Below are 14,076 nucleotides of genomic sequence, written 5' to 3' on the forward strand. Positions count from 1 at the left end.
ATGTTGGTGATGCTGTGGTGTAACGAAGGTGGTGATGAATGTTGCCGATATTGTGTTGAAATAAAAGTGGTGATGATCACTGATGATGTGTCGATGTGGTTAAGGTGTTGATGAATGTTGGTGATACCTTGGTGTAACCAAGGCGATGATGAATGTTGGTGATAGCGTGTAATGAAGGTGGTGAAGATTGTTGGTGATACCGTTGTGCAACGAAGGTGGTGATGAATGTTGGTGATAGTGTGTAACGAAGGTGTTGATGAATGTTGCTGATATTGTGTTGTAATAAAAGTGGTGATGATCATTGGTGATGTGTCGTTGTGATGAAAGTGGTGACGATTGTTGGTGATACTGTGGAGTAATAAAGGTGGTGATGATCAGTGATGGTAGTGATGATCATTTGATGTTGGTGAGGGGCTGTGATGGTGAAAAAGGAAAAGAAGAAGAAGAAACCTTTATTTATCCCCTTGGGGAAATTGCTTTGCTGCATTTGACCCATCCGTGGTAGTGAACAGAGAAACACACACTAGTGAGCAATTCTTCACAAACTGAAGGGGCAGTGAACACACAAACACAACTGGAGAAGGGGGCAGCCAACCACCTCAGTACCAAGGGAGCAGTTTGGAGGTTAGGTGCCTTCCACTAGGGCACTTCAGCCATAAATGAAATTTTCCTTGCCAATTTTTCCTAGTAATGCTGTCACTATTTTGCCATAACCGCAAGCCACTATATTCAGATAATACGTGTCAGATATTATGATGTACAAAATGAGGAAATCAATCAAATCTTGCAAACTACATTACCCAACCTCCAGCTCAAGTAATGTTTTCATCAGTCATGTGTGTTCAACTTCCTTGTGGTCATCTAGGAAATTCAAAACTTTGTGTGTGCCACTCTTATCTCTCTACCCCTCAGATGAGAAGTCTCGGTCTCGGCTCTTGGAGGACATGATGGGATATGTGGCGACAGAGCCACCTCCCTGGAGCGTATCCTTCCCCCTGCTGGTGACAGCCTGTCAATATCCCTCTGACGAGCTATCAGTCAGACTGTCCCTCATCCAGACACACAGCCAGTCTAATGGACATGAGGAGGGACGCAACCAATGAAGTAGGAGGTGTGTATTGTTGATGCTGAGGCCTTGGAGCTTTAGAGGATAATAAATCCCAACTCATGACAATCAAAACAAACAGGCACAGTATTAGATTGGCAGGTCAACTCTAATGCAGCTACTAGTTTAGTAATATGTGCCAACAAGGGACAGCAATAAGCAAGTGACATGGAGATTCTTTTAGCTGTGGTGATAGCACTGTAACGCACAACTACAAGCAGCTTTTAGCTTTAACCAAATGGCAACAAATACAATAAAACAATCCAGTGTTCCAAATATTCATTGACTTACATGCTCTTAACAGTATAGTTAACTGTTTTAATTAAGAGTATGCTACTTAAGAGCAGGCAATGTAACTGCACTTTAAAATCACATGGAAACTTGTTGATGCTTTTGTAAGATAGAAGACTAAGAGATTATTCACAGCAAATCTTAGTGATCATAGTAATTACATAGTTACAATGTCATTAATTATGTTTAAATGTTTTAGTTCTGAAATTATACATTTGTATTTTCTGGACCTAATACTCCAGAGTGTCTCTGGAGTTTCTCCAAAGTTCATATGTAAGAATGGCATTAGCAATTATTGATAAGCACAAATAAATATGGAGCATATTTAGACCGTAAATGTATTTATTCCTCAGCACAAATTACCTTCAAAATAAATATAAACAAACTCTCTGAAGTCTCATTGTATTACATGTCAAAAATGTAAACAACTTTATTTAAAAATAAACAAACAACAAACAAAAAAACAAAACACTGCAAATACATAATCCAAAAGGTTTTGCAGGAAGGTTTTCAAACTAAAAACACATACTGAATGCAAATATACACAATCAATTAAGAGTGTCTGGCCTGAAGAACAGTAGCTGTACACTTTATGGCAAAGTTTGTAGATACCTGCTTGTAAAAGGTGCTAAAAGGTCCAAAATCAATTGTATCAATAGGGATTTTGTCTGTCTGTTTGTTATCATAGTTTCTCTACTGTTCTGTACAGATTGACATCACTGGATGGTGTTCTCCACACCTTTCCACTGCTACCGTGATTCCAAAAGAGTATGCCATTCTATTGGCGATGCTCTTCTATGAAGATTATACAATATGTGCACACCTATGTCTGTAACGTGCACACTGTAATTTAGCTGAAACCCCTCATCATTAAAGGTCTCTACAAACATTTGGACACACAGTGAAGCTAAACGGCAGGCTAAACAAGGACCAGGCTTGAAAGTAGAGAGGAAAAAACTCAAGATGCCTATGAAAATATATCATTTTACAATTGTATTTTAAGCACATCATAAAATAAATTCAAGACTGTGCTAACAATTACAACACTATACTATAACAATAAGTAACAATTACTATAAGACATTTCCTGCTGGTGGAAAACAGCTTTGGCAGTAGTTTAATAATAAAGTCAAGGTTAAAAGAGTAAGGTACCATTATGTCCAGTAAATGTCACAGTACCATCTAAAACAACCTGCTGCTGATGTGTGAGGAGACTTTCTGTACTTGTAAAACCTGTATATGTACAAAGTATTTAATCTATACTCATCAAAATATTGACCATAGTCTCAAAACTTCATACTTGAAAGTGAATATTGCACAAGGTTTAAGTAATGATTAAGGCTTCATTAGTGTCATATGCTTCATAAGCCTTCATTTCTCCCAGTATTTAATGTTTGTTTTCTTTTCTACACTAGCATTTCACCAGTAACGGAAACCAAAGCTTTAATACAGACTCATTAAAATCCCCAAAAAGGTGAGTGCAGATAAATCACAGCACATTTCATCCAAGGAAAACAGTCTTAATAGAAAACAGGACATTTCCCTGGAATCTACAGGAAAAAGAGCACACAGAGTGCAGGACAGTGTATAAAACAGCATTCCCTTTTCCTTCACAATGGTTACATTTCAAAAACCATGGAGTTTTAATGGTGTTTTTGTACAGCACATGATCATGCGAGCGTGTGTAGCAGATGCCCCATGTCCAACTGTTTATTAAAGAGTTATTCCACGTATTTGTCAACACTTCTGCATATTCAATTCAGATTAAACCAAGTAATTTCGATGGACAGTTATAAAGCTGTGATAAGAAGTAATTTCTACAATGTCTACCCAGGTATCTCTCAAATGGATATTCCAAAAGCCAAAAACAATTATAAAACAATGTTTCAGACATCAGGCAACATACTCATAACCATCTGAAGTAGAATTTTGTGATGTAGGTTCCAGAGGCAGCAAACTCTTCAGATGTCTGGTTCCCATCAGCACTGGGATTATTTCTGAAGGTTTTGGAAAAAGGAGTATCAAAGTGGTGGTGATGTGAACCTGACTTTTGAAGTCTTTACTGCCACTAAGAGCTGAATCACATAAAACTAAGTGGTTATAAATATGCTGTCTGATTCCTGAAACATTCTTTCAGACGTTGGCCTAAAATATTTTTACAGTGTGTTAATCGCGTAGAGCTTCATGGGGAGAACTGTAAGGCAAAACCGTCATTAAAAATAGATCACACCACATACTATATCACCATCTGCTTTACATTTAAAAACACAAAACAGACATGCGGGTTCATTAATGGATTTGGACAGTTAATAAAATGACCATCATTTGTGTTGTACATGTTGCAACCCTTGGTTATGTGTCTATACAACAGTGGCTCTTGAACTGGTCCTCAGGGACTCTTAGATGGTCCATATATTCAGTTTCAAGTTGGACTGAAGGCAGAAAACAAACAAACAAACAAAAAACCCACTATTTCACATCAAACAGCTCTTAAAATCATATACAAAATCCTATATAGCAGTGGCATTCAAACCCTGGTGCTGGAGTAACCCAACTCCAGTGAGTTTCAGTTAGAGTTTACTATTAAATGAAGTCCCAAAGTCCTGTTTCTCTGGAGTCTGGATTTAAGGTCTGGACTTGAAGGGTAAAAAAAAAAAAGTAGTGACCTCTACAGAACCTCCCCCCCCCCCAACCCCACATACACACACACAACCCAAAAACTGTACATGGAATGTTCACACAGTCCTGCACACACACACACACACACACAGAGATGATTCCAACAGCTATAATTCCTCAAAGAAGGCCACTCTGGATTTAGCGCTCTGTAGTGTCAACTGTAAAAGAAAGAACAGAAATGAATATTACACACATATCACATTACATACATTTAATCACACATTTTTAATGGCACTGTTGCCAACAAATAAGGAGAATGTGAAGGCATTCACTAGAGTTTACTTAGCAGATGAAGTGAATTAGTGTACACTGATCCTGCAAGGCCCTGCTGAAGCAGAGGATTAAGAGCGGAGTCTAAAGAGTTCTGTACAAATAACACAAAGGGGATTATATGAGACATGCATGCTGTCCTACGAATATCTCGACATATAAACCCTTTATACCATGAGGAAACTTTCTGATAAAACAGCTACATTAATAAATCCCTTCAAGATTCTCCCAAGATCAGCTCTAAAAATATGTGAATAAACCCAGGTACTAAAACTCAAAATAGACGCGTTGCTCAAAAGGTTAATTATTTCTCAGCTTATGATTCTACAATTCTGTTTTGCAGACAGCTTAAGCTTCCAGGTCTCTGAATTATTACAAGAACAAAACCCGTAAATGTGTAGATTTATGTCGGATTGTGGTCATGTGTTTCTGGTTTTTGAGAAATGCATCTGTTTACTGAGAAAATTTATTTTCTACAGCATTAAAAAAGGGATCCTTTCCTCAAAATGTAGTGGAGTAGATGATTCTAGGAGGCATTCTTAATTAAATAAAATATCAAAAATACCCACTGATTTGGGAATTTTGCTAAATTTATGTGAAAGTGTTAATAACATAATAATTAAACAGCAATCATCTCATTTTAAAACTGGGAAAGGATGCACCTGGTTCACCACCATAAAAAAAAAACGTTTCTTTATGGTAGAGTTGCAATTACTGTGAATTAAGTAACAGAGACTTTTAATATAACAGGATTTCTAATATAATTTATAGCTACAGCTCCACTCGTTCTAAACAAAAAATATTACTATGTAACTGATATATTACACATCTGTTATTGGCAGCTGACACTCTTCTGAACACCATTGATTTAACAGAATTTACAAATAATCCAATACACGCTTTTTGAGTCACAGACGCAGACTGACAGGACAGACCTCATTGTCTTATGTAATGATAACGTTATACAGAGCAACAATAAGGGTGTGACTGACTGGTGCGAGTGTGTATCAATCTGTTTGCCTAATTCCCACTGACTTATCCGTGTGCTGTGCTCCTTTTGATCACCCATCACACATCTCTCCCGGCTTGCAGCCGGTGAAGTTTTGAAGCCCTTAAACACAATGCCTCACTGGTAGGCTCGTTGGACAGGCAGAGTAAACAAAACAAGATTAGATGGAGATGACGGGAAAAACAAAAAACAAAAACAAACATGACATGGAAAACAAGCTGTATTCCCCATCACAGCCTTAAGAGAAATGGAATACGAGGGTGATTTCCAGGTAAGAGAAGCTCTGGGAGCCATCAATTTCACACTAATGCACCACTCAAATCATACAGACGGTTACAACAAGGAAACTATAGTCTATTATTTCAACTTCATCACTAAGCTTACAATTATACTTTTTAAAATTTAGTTTATATCTCTTTATTGTATGGATGTGCACTAACTCTTAAATTAAACTAACTTTTTTTTAAAGGTCAATCCATTAACCACAGGATAACAAACACGCAAAATGAACAGCATTTATTAATGTAGGCTTTTAAGGTAGCTGCACTTGTAATGCACAAACAATTGCCCAGAGAGGAGAACATTTATCATTGATTTGTTCCTTCATGAATCATTGGTTGAATAATGGAGATGGCCTCAGATGAGCCAATGAGCCAATATGTATTTCTGTGAGCAATAACGCCATGCACAGCTATGCTACACTCTGCCTTCCCAGGCACATCTTAAGTAATGCATTCCTGGAAATGCAGCTTTACCAATGTGCACATGGAAAGGCACTTTTAACAATGTGTCCTTGGAAACTTGGCTTTTACAGTGTGTCCTTGGAAGCACTTCTTTTAACAGCTTGTCCTTGGAATTACACGTCTTTAACAGTGTCCTTGGTCACTGTCACATTATAGGTGCTCTGGGTTCTGAGGGGGAATGCTGACATACCCAAAAAATATGAGTGAACATTCACAATTTGCAGTCTGGTAAACATTTAAAAGCAGTTTCAATGAACTGCTGCCCTGTTTATTTCCTTCGTATTCCTAGTGAAGAAGCTGTAGATACCTGACAATTATTTCAGAATGTGAATACTAATGGGTCAACTTCAAGCTGCATAACTAAATCTCACCATCTTTCTTTCTCTTCATAAAAATAAATATCTATATGTGCTATAGATTAATGACGAAAATGGTGTTTGCATGTCTTAAGACAACACGTAAAAACGCCTCAGCTTTGAGAACGTGTATTCTTTATGATTCTAAGAAAAAAGTATAAAGCAGAAATTAGAAAAAGAAAAAAGAAATCCGGCAGTACTTGATTAACCAGTTGAATCATTAGTATTCACATACTGAAATAAGTGTGCAGGTATCTGAAAAAAGACCTCTTTAACAAAGGCTCTGAGGAAACTACCCACTGGGGAATATAAAGGTATTAAGGACTGATTTATAAACATACAGTACTGTGCAAAAGTTTGGGCACCAGAGATTATGAGATTTAAAAAGCTCAGCAGTAAGTGATTATTTGCTAAAGAACAAACAACAAATAACACCCAACATTAGAATAAAACCAAATAACATTACTCCAGTGAGTGTGATACTCTGTGTGTGAATGTTTTGGTTTAACTTTTTCCAAATCTCTCCTTGTGGAGTCCGTATTATTTGAGGTTATCTTCCAATACCTAGTTTTAGTGGTTAATTAATAAATTTTTATATAATGTGTGCTGCTGATTTAACAAACTCAAGGAGAATCTGAGCAAAACATTGTTCTTCAAACTCACTCACATATGCTACTTTATTCAGTCATTTATTCATTCATTATCTGCAACCAATTATCCAGTTCAGGGTCGCAGTGGGTCCAGAACCTACCTGGAATCATTAGGCGCATTGGACTGTGGGAGGAAACCAGAGCATCCGGAGGAAACCCACGTGGACACAGGGAGAACACACCAATTCCTCACAGACAGTCACCCGGAGCGGGAATATATATATATATATATATATATATTTATATTTATTTATTTTTTTGTATTTACTGTGATTATATATAACTTGATACAAGCACCACTCTTAATGAGAAGGCATTTGTTTAAATATATAGAAATATCTTAGGTGCCTAAGAGTTCTGTACAATATTGTACGTAGCTGAAATATGGGCTCTTCTGAATATAGGCTTATGGCTATGAGTCATGTCAAAGCGTAAACTTAAGACTGCATTCGTGGGGTGTATTCAATAGCTGTATCTCCACTAGATACGCTAGAGAGGGGTGATGAGACATCACAATGAATTACATCCAACTACATCTGTACTCACATACATTGACCAATAATATGCTAAAAAGATACTTAAAATGACTAAACTGTAAAAAATAAAAGGAGATATGCTTTTCTCTGGACAGTGAAGGATAAGTTTTTTCCACATTGCCCATCTCTATCCACGACATTCAAAATGCTAACATAATGCAAGGCGCTTGGACCTGAAACCAGACCTGCTTGGATCCCAGCAGGCGAGGGCCCTTCACCAACTGCAGCTTGTGGCGGTTCACTGAGAGGCTTTCTCTTCTCGTCCCCAGGCTACATTAAGCAGCAGGAAGTATTGGACAGCAGGACAGGGAACAGTTCGCGCTCATTAATCATCCTAACAGGCCGACCTGAAAAGCCACTAGCCCCTGTCACGCTGCCTCAGGCCCAAGGCTCCACCTGCCTAGACCAACTCAGACCATGTAGTTTACCCACAGACTCAGTGCTGACCATTAGTGAGCCACTGTAGATTATGAGGGCAGCCATTTGCTGGACTAAACTAAACTAAACTAACAGACATGTGACTTTAATATACATCATAAAACATAAAAAAAAAAAAGAAAAAAAAACCCAACCCATTGTCGAAGGTAGTTTAGAGTAAGTTTCTGAAAAGTTTAGATTTAAAGGAACACTACATAATATTTTAGAAATAAAATTAAGGCTTCAAAATCACTGTGATGATCCGCTGATAATTGGGTGTAATTGGGAGAACAGAGCCTCTGTCACCGCTACTCTAGGCTCAACACTGCTAAGTTTGGAGCAGAGTAGGAAACAACCCCCTCCCCACTGATTTCAGTACAGTGCCTTAAAAAAAAATAGAATTCAAACAGGGGAGCCCCAAGAGCTTAAATAAATAAAACTAGAGTTCTTCAAAGTACTTCATGTGCATAAAGAAGCCAAATTTGAAAGAAGGGCTATTAAGAATGGGTATCTATCTATCTATCTATCTATCTATATGTATATATGAATGAGAGAGAGAGAGAGAGAGAGAGAGAGAGAAACACTGGATTCCTAACAATAAGAAGAAAAACCCAAAATACCTAGAACAACACCTGCTTCAGGACAAACAAATAAATAAATCCCTAGGTTTCCTATAGACATCCCCATTTCCATTGTGAGAAAACAAGCTACAGGTCTAAAAGGATGTGTAGCTTTCAAGAAGCAGTTACTGAGAAAAGCTAATTAATAAAAATAAACAAATAACTTGGATTGTGAAAAAAAGGGACATAACCAAACTCTAAGACTGAACTGTATAGGAGTCCGATGTACCCATATGCACAGATTCCCTCAGTGACACCGGTTTCCATACAACATGGAAAATGAGGCACCCTCCGACAGAGCCTGGGGAGGAACTGGAGACACGACTATATTTTTTTTCACTATTATATATATATTTTTCAAATGGTCCATAGTTTAATTGGAACTGGAAGTGCAGAAAGGGCTCTCCCAGCAGTGACAGGATGATGAGAAAAATACGGGCTCAACACAGGTCAGGAAAACAACAGCTGTCAGAGGGACGAGAGGATTTGAGCGGATTTTGGCTTTGCTGAAAAGCCGTAGATCCGCAGAGGCGGACTTTCTTCCCTAGGTGCACCGCCTTTCTCTCTCCTGCGCTATGTCCAATTAGACAATCACACCAAAGCAGACTCTCAGCGCACACACAGGAGAGCCCCTCAGACCTAACGAGTAATCACAAGACAGAAATCAATTAGCGCAGCTCTAACGAGGACATTTCACACCCGCCGACTAACCGAAAGAAGAGAGTCCGTGCCTGGAATGAGCTTTCTAATCTACCGCTTGGTAAATTCTGATTAAACTGTTCAAATCTTGGGTAGGAAGATATTGGGTACGATGTTTTAATTTGCTTATTGCTCTGGAAGTAATGAAATATCTGATTTATTGCATTTTATTTCATAGAACCAATTCCATTTGGAATGAAAGAGTGCTTATGGGGTTAAAAAAACAACAACTAACAAACAAAAACTAATTAACAGCTTGTGCAAATGGTAAAATTGTGATGGTGTATTCAGCTGGACTTCGCCTGTTTGGTGTTGGACTGCAAGAGTTTCCCCTCAAAAGAATGGCTGGACTTTTCTTTCTGATCCGTAGGGGAGATAATTACAGAGTTTTCAGCTCTCTGAAAGCACATCTTCACCTGCTGTGTGATTCTGAATGATGATTCGCTAATGATAACTGTGTAAGCTCCGGCCCTCACCACTGTTCACTCAGGCAGGCTCTGCTTCATAATTACTTCTGAATAATACATCACAAAGGCACGCTACTGTCTAAAAAATAAATAGTGTGGATTCTTGGCGATAATCCACTCTGGACAGACATGTTTGCGATGAACACTTCCCTCTTAGACTGCTGGATTTTATATTTAATATAAAGGTTTCTAAAACATTATAGACTGCAGTGCATTTCTCAAATAGCGGATACAGTGTCCTGCTCAAGGTCATCATGAGGAAGTAATTGAAAATGCACAGAAGGTCTACACAATCTATCACTGGACAATCATTACTGCAAAGGCCTTAGCACCACTAATATTACAAAGGGCTGCAAGGTCAAAATGAGTCTCAAACTAATCACGGAATGCTTTATTACGTCTCCTGGCCTAATACATCTCTCCTGACCAATCACATGTGTTTTCTGTAATGAATCAAGGTATTCGCATGGAAATATGAACACTAATTATTCTGGTCATAAATAATGGAGGCCAAGCTTTAACCATTTAAATATTGGTAAGTAACAGGTATAATATTCATTATAACATTATATAATGTTAAGGTAAACAATATTAATTACCAATTACTAATAGTACAACACATTTTCTATCATATTTTCATTTAAACAGTAACAAACATATCAGTACACTATAAACGGTTTTGTGGCCAACATATCACCACATCCTTGTACACAACTAAGTTTGCTAAGTGTTCTAATTAGTATTCTGAGACTATTTGTAGAGGCTGATGAAGCAGTATGTAGTGGATCAGTTTATGCTGTAGGCACTGGATGTTTGGATATCGTTGGATTGGTGTAGACCCCCAGCAGCATTAAAGTTCATGCGCAGAGTAATGCTTTAAAACATTTTCATTCAGAGTGATTTGTATGGTTGTAAATGTTGCATAACCCTCATACTTCAGATGAACATTACACAGAAAAGCAAAACACCATGACTAGAGTAATTCATTTTTAGTGAACAGGAGGTGCTTTACTTGTTCGATGAGGGTAGAGAAGATCCTTTACGTAGATAGAAAGTAGATTCAGCAAATTGGGCTTAAACCCAGAAGTATGGGTGCATAATTTGTCACACATTACATTTCTCTGCCTGAGCTCCAACAGGCAAATCCAATTAAACGTAACAGACTGCACCTGCGTTCCAAAACTTTTACTTCTACTTCATTTTTAATACTTTTCAGCTACCAAGGGCATTCATGGACATCTCTTACACAGAATAAGCTTAGTGACTTTTAGAAATGAACCATGAGTTACATACAGTACTTCCAAACATTGACAGGCACTACTTACAATTAGTGAATACAGTTTTGGTGATAAACCCCTCATTAATATCCATACCTTTCATTTCAGAGAAACTGATCTAGACACAAAAGCCTACAGAGTTTTGGCCATCTACCTAATAAAATGGCCAGGGAGGCAAATGGAAATCTAGGCATGCCTAATAAATGGGCATCTTTGGGTATTTCTTTTTGTCTGCACCACAGATTTACACAGAACCTGCCTCCAATACTTAATGAAACATTCTCAGTTTTTCATCAAACCCAGTCTTTCAGTTGAATAAATTTCATTCTCAATTTCAGTCCATTAACTTCTTGCTAGGGGCATATTTCTGTAACCACTTTCTCATTATTGCTTTTTATTATTATTAACAACCAATAATGCTTTCAACAAATACTTGTTATTATTTCCAGGAGATTTGAGAATATATTACCCTGAGATAAAAAAGAAAGCATGAACATTTAGTCTCTAAAACCCATACAAATACGGTTACCTCTTTAACATTATGAAAATAAGGTTCTCCTTTTATTATTTACTGAATTCAACTATTTTATTGTTCACTCATGGCTGACACAGTCAATCACAACTGGTCTTCTTCAAAAAAGCACTGACCAACAGAATATCAAGCAAACAGCTGTTACCATGGCCAATGCTAGGCCTTGTCTAGAAGGCTATTACGTTCCTCAGAATTGGCCTGCGGAGCTGTCTGTGTTCTATAGAGTGATGGTGGAATGTACTGGAAGTGTGTTTGTGATCCAGAACTAATCATTCAACATGAGTACAAGACTGCACTAATGTTTTTTGTATGAAAGCAACCATCCCATAATGCTATATACTGTTATGTTGATGTGTCCTACTATATTCTAAAAGCACAGTGACACGATACACACATGGCCTCCACTATTCATCAGTGAAACTGTTAATGTCTGCGGGATCACCTGAAATCCACATACACAAAAAACTACCAAAACCCTCCACATAATGGTTTAGGAGACGTATCAAAAACAGTGTGAAAACAACAGTAAAATCATTGTATTCCAGATTACATTAGATCTCAATGTAGCATCCCTGTTATGATAGAATTCCACAGTAACTGATAATCAATATCACAGTGTAACAACAACTTATTAAGTATGCACTGACTGTCCAGCAATAACGTAAGACATAACTAATACAGTGACATTTTTTTAGTTCTATACTCCAGTGTATTTGAATGACCATGAGGTTCAAGTGCAAGATGTTGGCTTTAATTCAAGGGTATTTATATCCATACTAGGTGAGCCAATACAGTTGGTGCACTCAATATAAATGTAAATATACTTGAATTAAAGCTGGCACTTTGTACTTCTACATCTCAGCAGATTTCACCTTTGTGCCTTATGTATATTGAGTCCTTCTGTGTGTCAGATGAGAGCAAAAATAAAAAAGATCCAGGCTGTAGGTAGGAGGTTCAACCTTAGCGCTACCTTGAACCTCCTACATGAATACAGCATGAATAGAAGCCTGAATATTTTTTTTCATCTGTCACTACTGTATAAAGCCTATGGCCTGCTACCAGGGTGACAAATTTACACCCACTACCTGCTGAATATGGGGAAATATTTATATTTGGCAGTTAGTTTTGCTTCACCCACCATATACATCAGCAGTTTAAATCATTTTCACATGCAAGATTGCCCACTGATAACAGATCCAACAGGTTTATCCACAAATATGTCCAACAATTAATTTAGCATTTTAAGAAAACAAATGGGATATAGAACTGATACGTTAAAGCAGTGGTGTTAAATGCTGTAGCAAGCTGGTTGTGGGATCGAGAGTGTGATGAGTAAGTTAAATTAAGGTATACTTCTGTGCGCTTTCACAAAATCTGTAAATAAATTAAGTGTATTTGAGGTCCGAAGCTTCAGTTATAAGTATTTCATAAGAATATACTGAGTGTTGTACAATGAATGTCAGAAATTTTGCTCTATTTTATTGCTGCATGTTGTGAGCTACACACCACTCATTGCATATCAGAATACTCCAGTTACAGAAGTGAAAAATAGTTAGTTGTGCAGTGATCAGAACATTGTACTAAACTGAAGTGTAGTATATTGATTATAAGTGAGATGGGTAGAATCAAATATGGCTTTTACTTTTGGTTAAAAATCAGTAGTCCCATGTCAAAGAAGTCTAATATGATGAATATGTATCTATACACTCTTTAGATTTGTGCTTAGACAAGCTCAGAGAACATAGACTAAAGGAAGTTCCAAATTTCAGTTATTCAGCACATTAACAGGGACCGAAGCAGATGGACCAAAAAGTGAATTTGCCATCCCGCCTTGTACATCAGAAGCACTTTTCACTCTGGTCGTGTCGATGCGAGCAAAATCCACATTTGAAAACTAGCCTATGCTGAGTACTCCGAACTGGAGCTCTAAAGGAAAACTCACCTTTTTGAAGTTGCTCTGCTTGCTGGTGCCTCTCTCTGCATTTTCATTATGCAGGATGTCCAGAGGAGTCTCACGCTCCTTCAGCTTTAGAGACTCAATCTCTGTCTTCAACTCGTTCAGCTGTTCCTGCAGGTGTTTACTTTTCTCCATGTATTCAACTCTATCAAAGAAAAAACATTTAAAAATGAAATAGTATGTTTACTAAAAGACTGATCATTAAAATTTACATTTACATTTATGGCATTTGGCACACACTCTTCTCTGGAGCCACTTAAAAGGGTGATTTGTGTTTTGTCAGCGTTTGTATTCTAGCTAGAACAAACAGGTTAAAGCTTTAAATACCCTTGAGCTCAGACACTGCGGTGCTGATAAAAATCAACCTGAAATCAAAATGGACCTTTTCACCTTGTTGGTTCATGTCCTTAGTCATTTTGAGCACAATCCACTGTGACACACAATTCAAAATCCTTATTTCTCTTTGTA

At 37.6% G+C, this 14,076-nt stretch overlaps 1 protein-coding gene across 1 annotated transcript in view; it reads right to left on the reverse strand.

The window, feature by feature from the left end:
* Positions 1–4,098: 4,098 nt before the first annotated feature.
* The window catches only part of LOC136676345 (merlin-like), a 49,460-nt gene continuing 39,482 nt past the window's right edge, over positions 4,099–14,076 (reverse strand). The window contains exons 17-18 of the mRNA XM_066653283.1: positions 13,594–13,753; positions 4,099–4,233 (exon numbers count right to left, since the gene is read on the reverse strand). Coding sequence (XP_066509380.1) covers positions 4,183–4,233; positions 13,594–13,753 — 211 coding nt within the window. The 3' untranslated portion in view covers positions 4,099–4,182. The remainder of the gene's footprint in view (positions 4,234–13,593; positions 13,754–14,076) is intronic.

Source organism: Hoplias malabaricus, chromosome X2 (assembly GCF_029633855.1).
Source record: "Hoplias malabaricus isolate fHopMal1 chromosome X2, fHopMal1.hap1, whole genome shotgun sequence".
Taxonomy (NCBI): domain Eukaryota; kingdom Metazoa; phylum Chordata; class Actinopteri; order Characiformes; family Erythrinidae; genus Hoplias; species Hoplias malabaricus.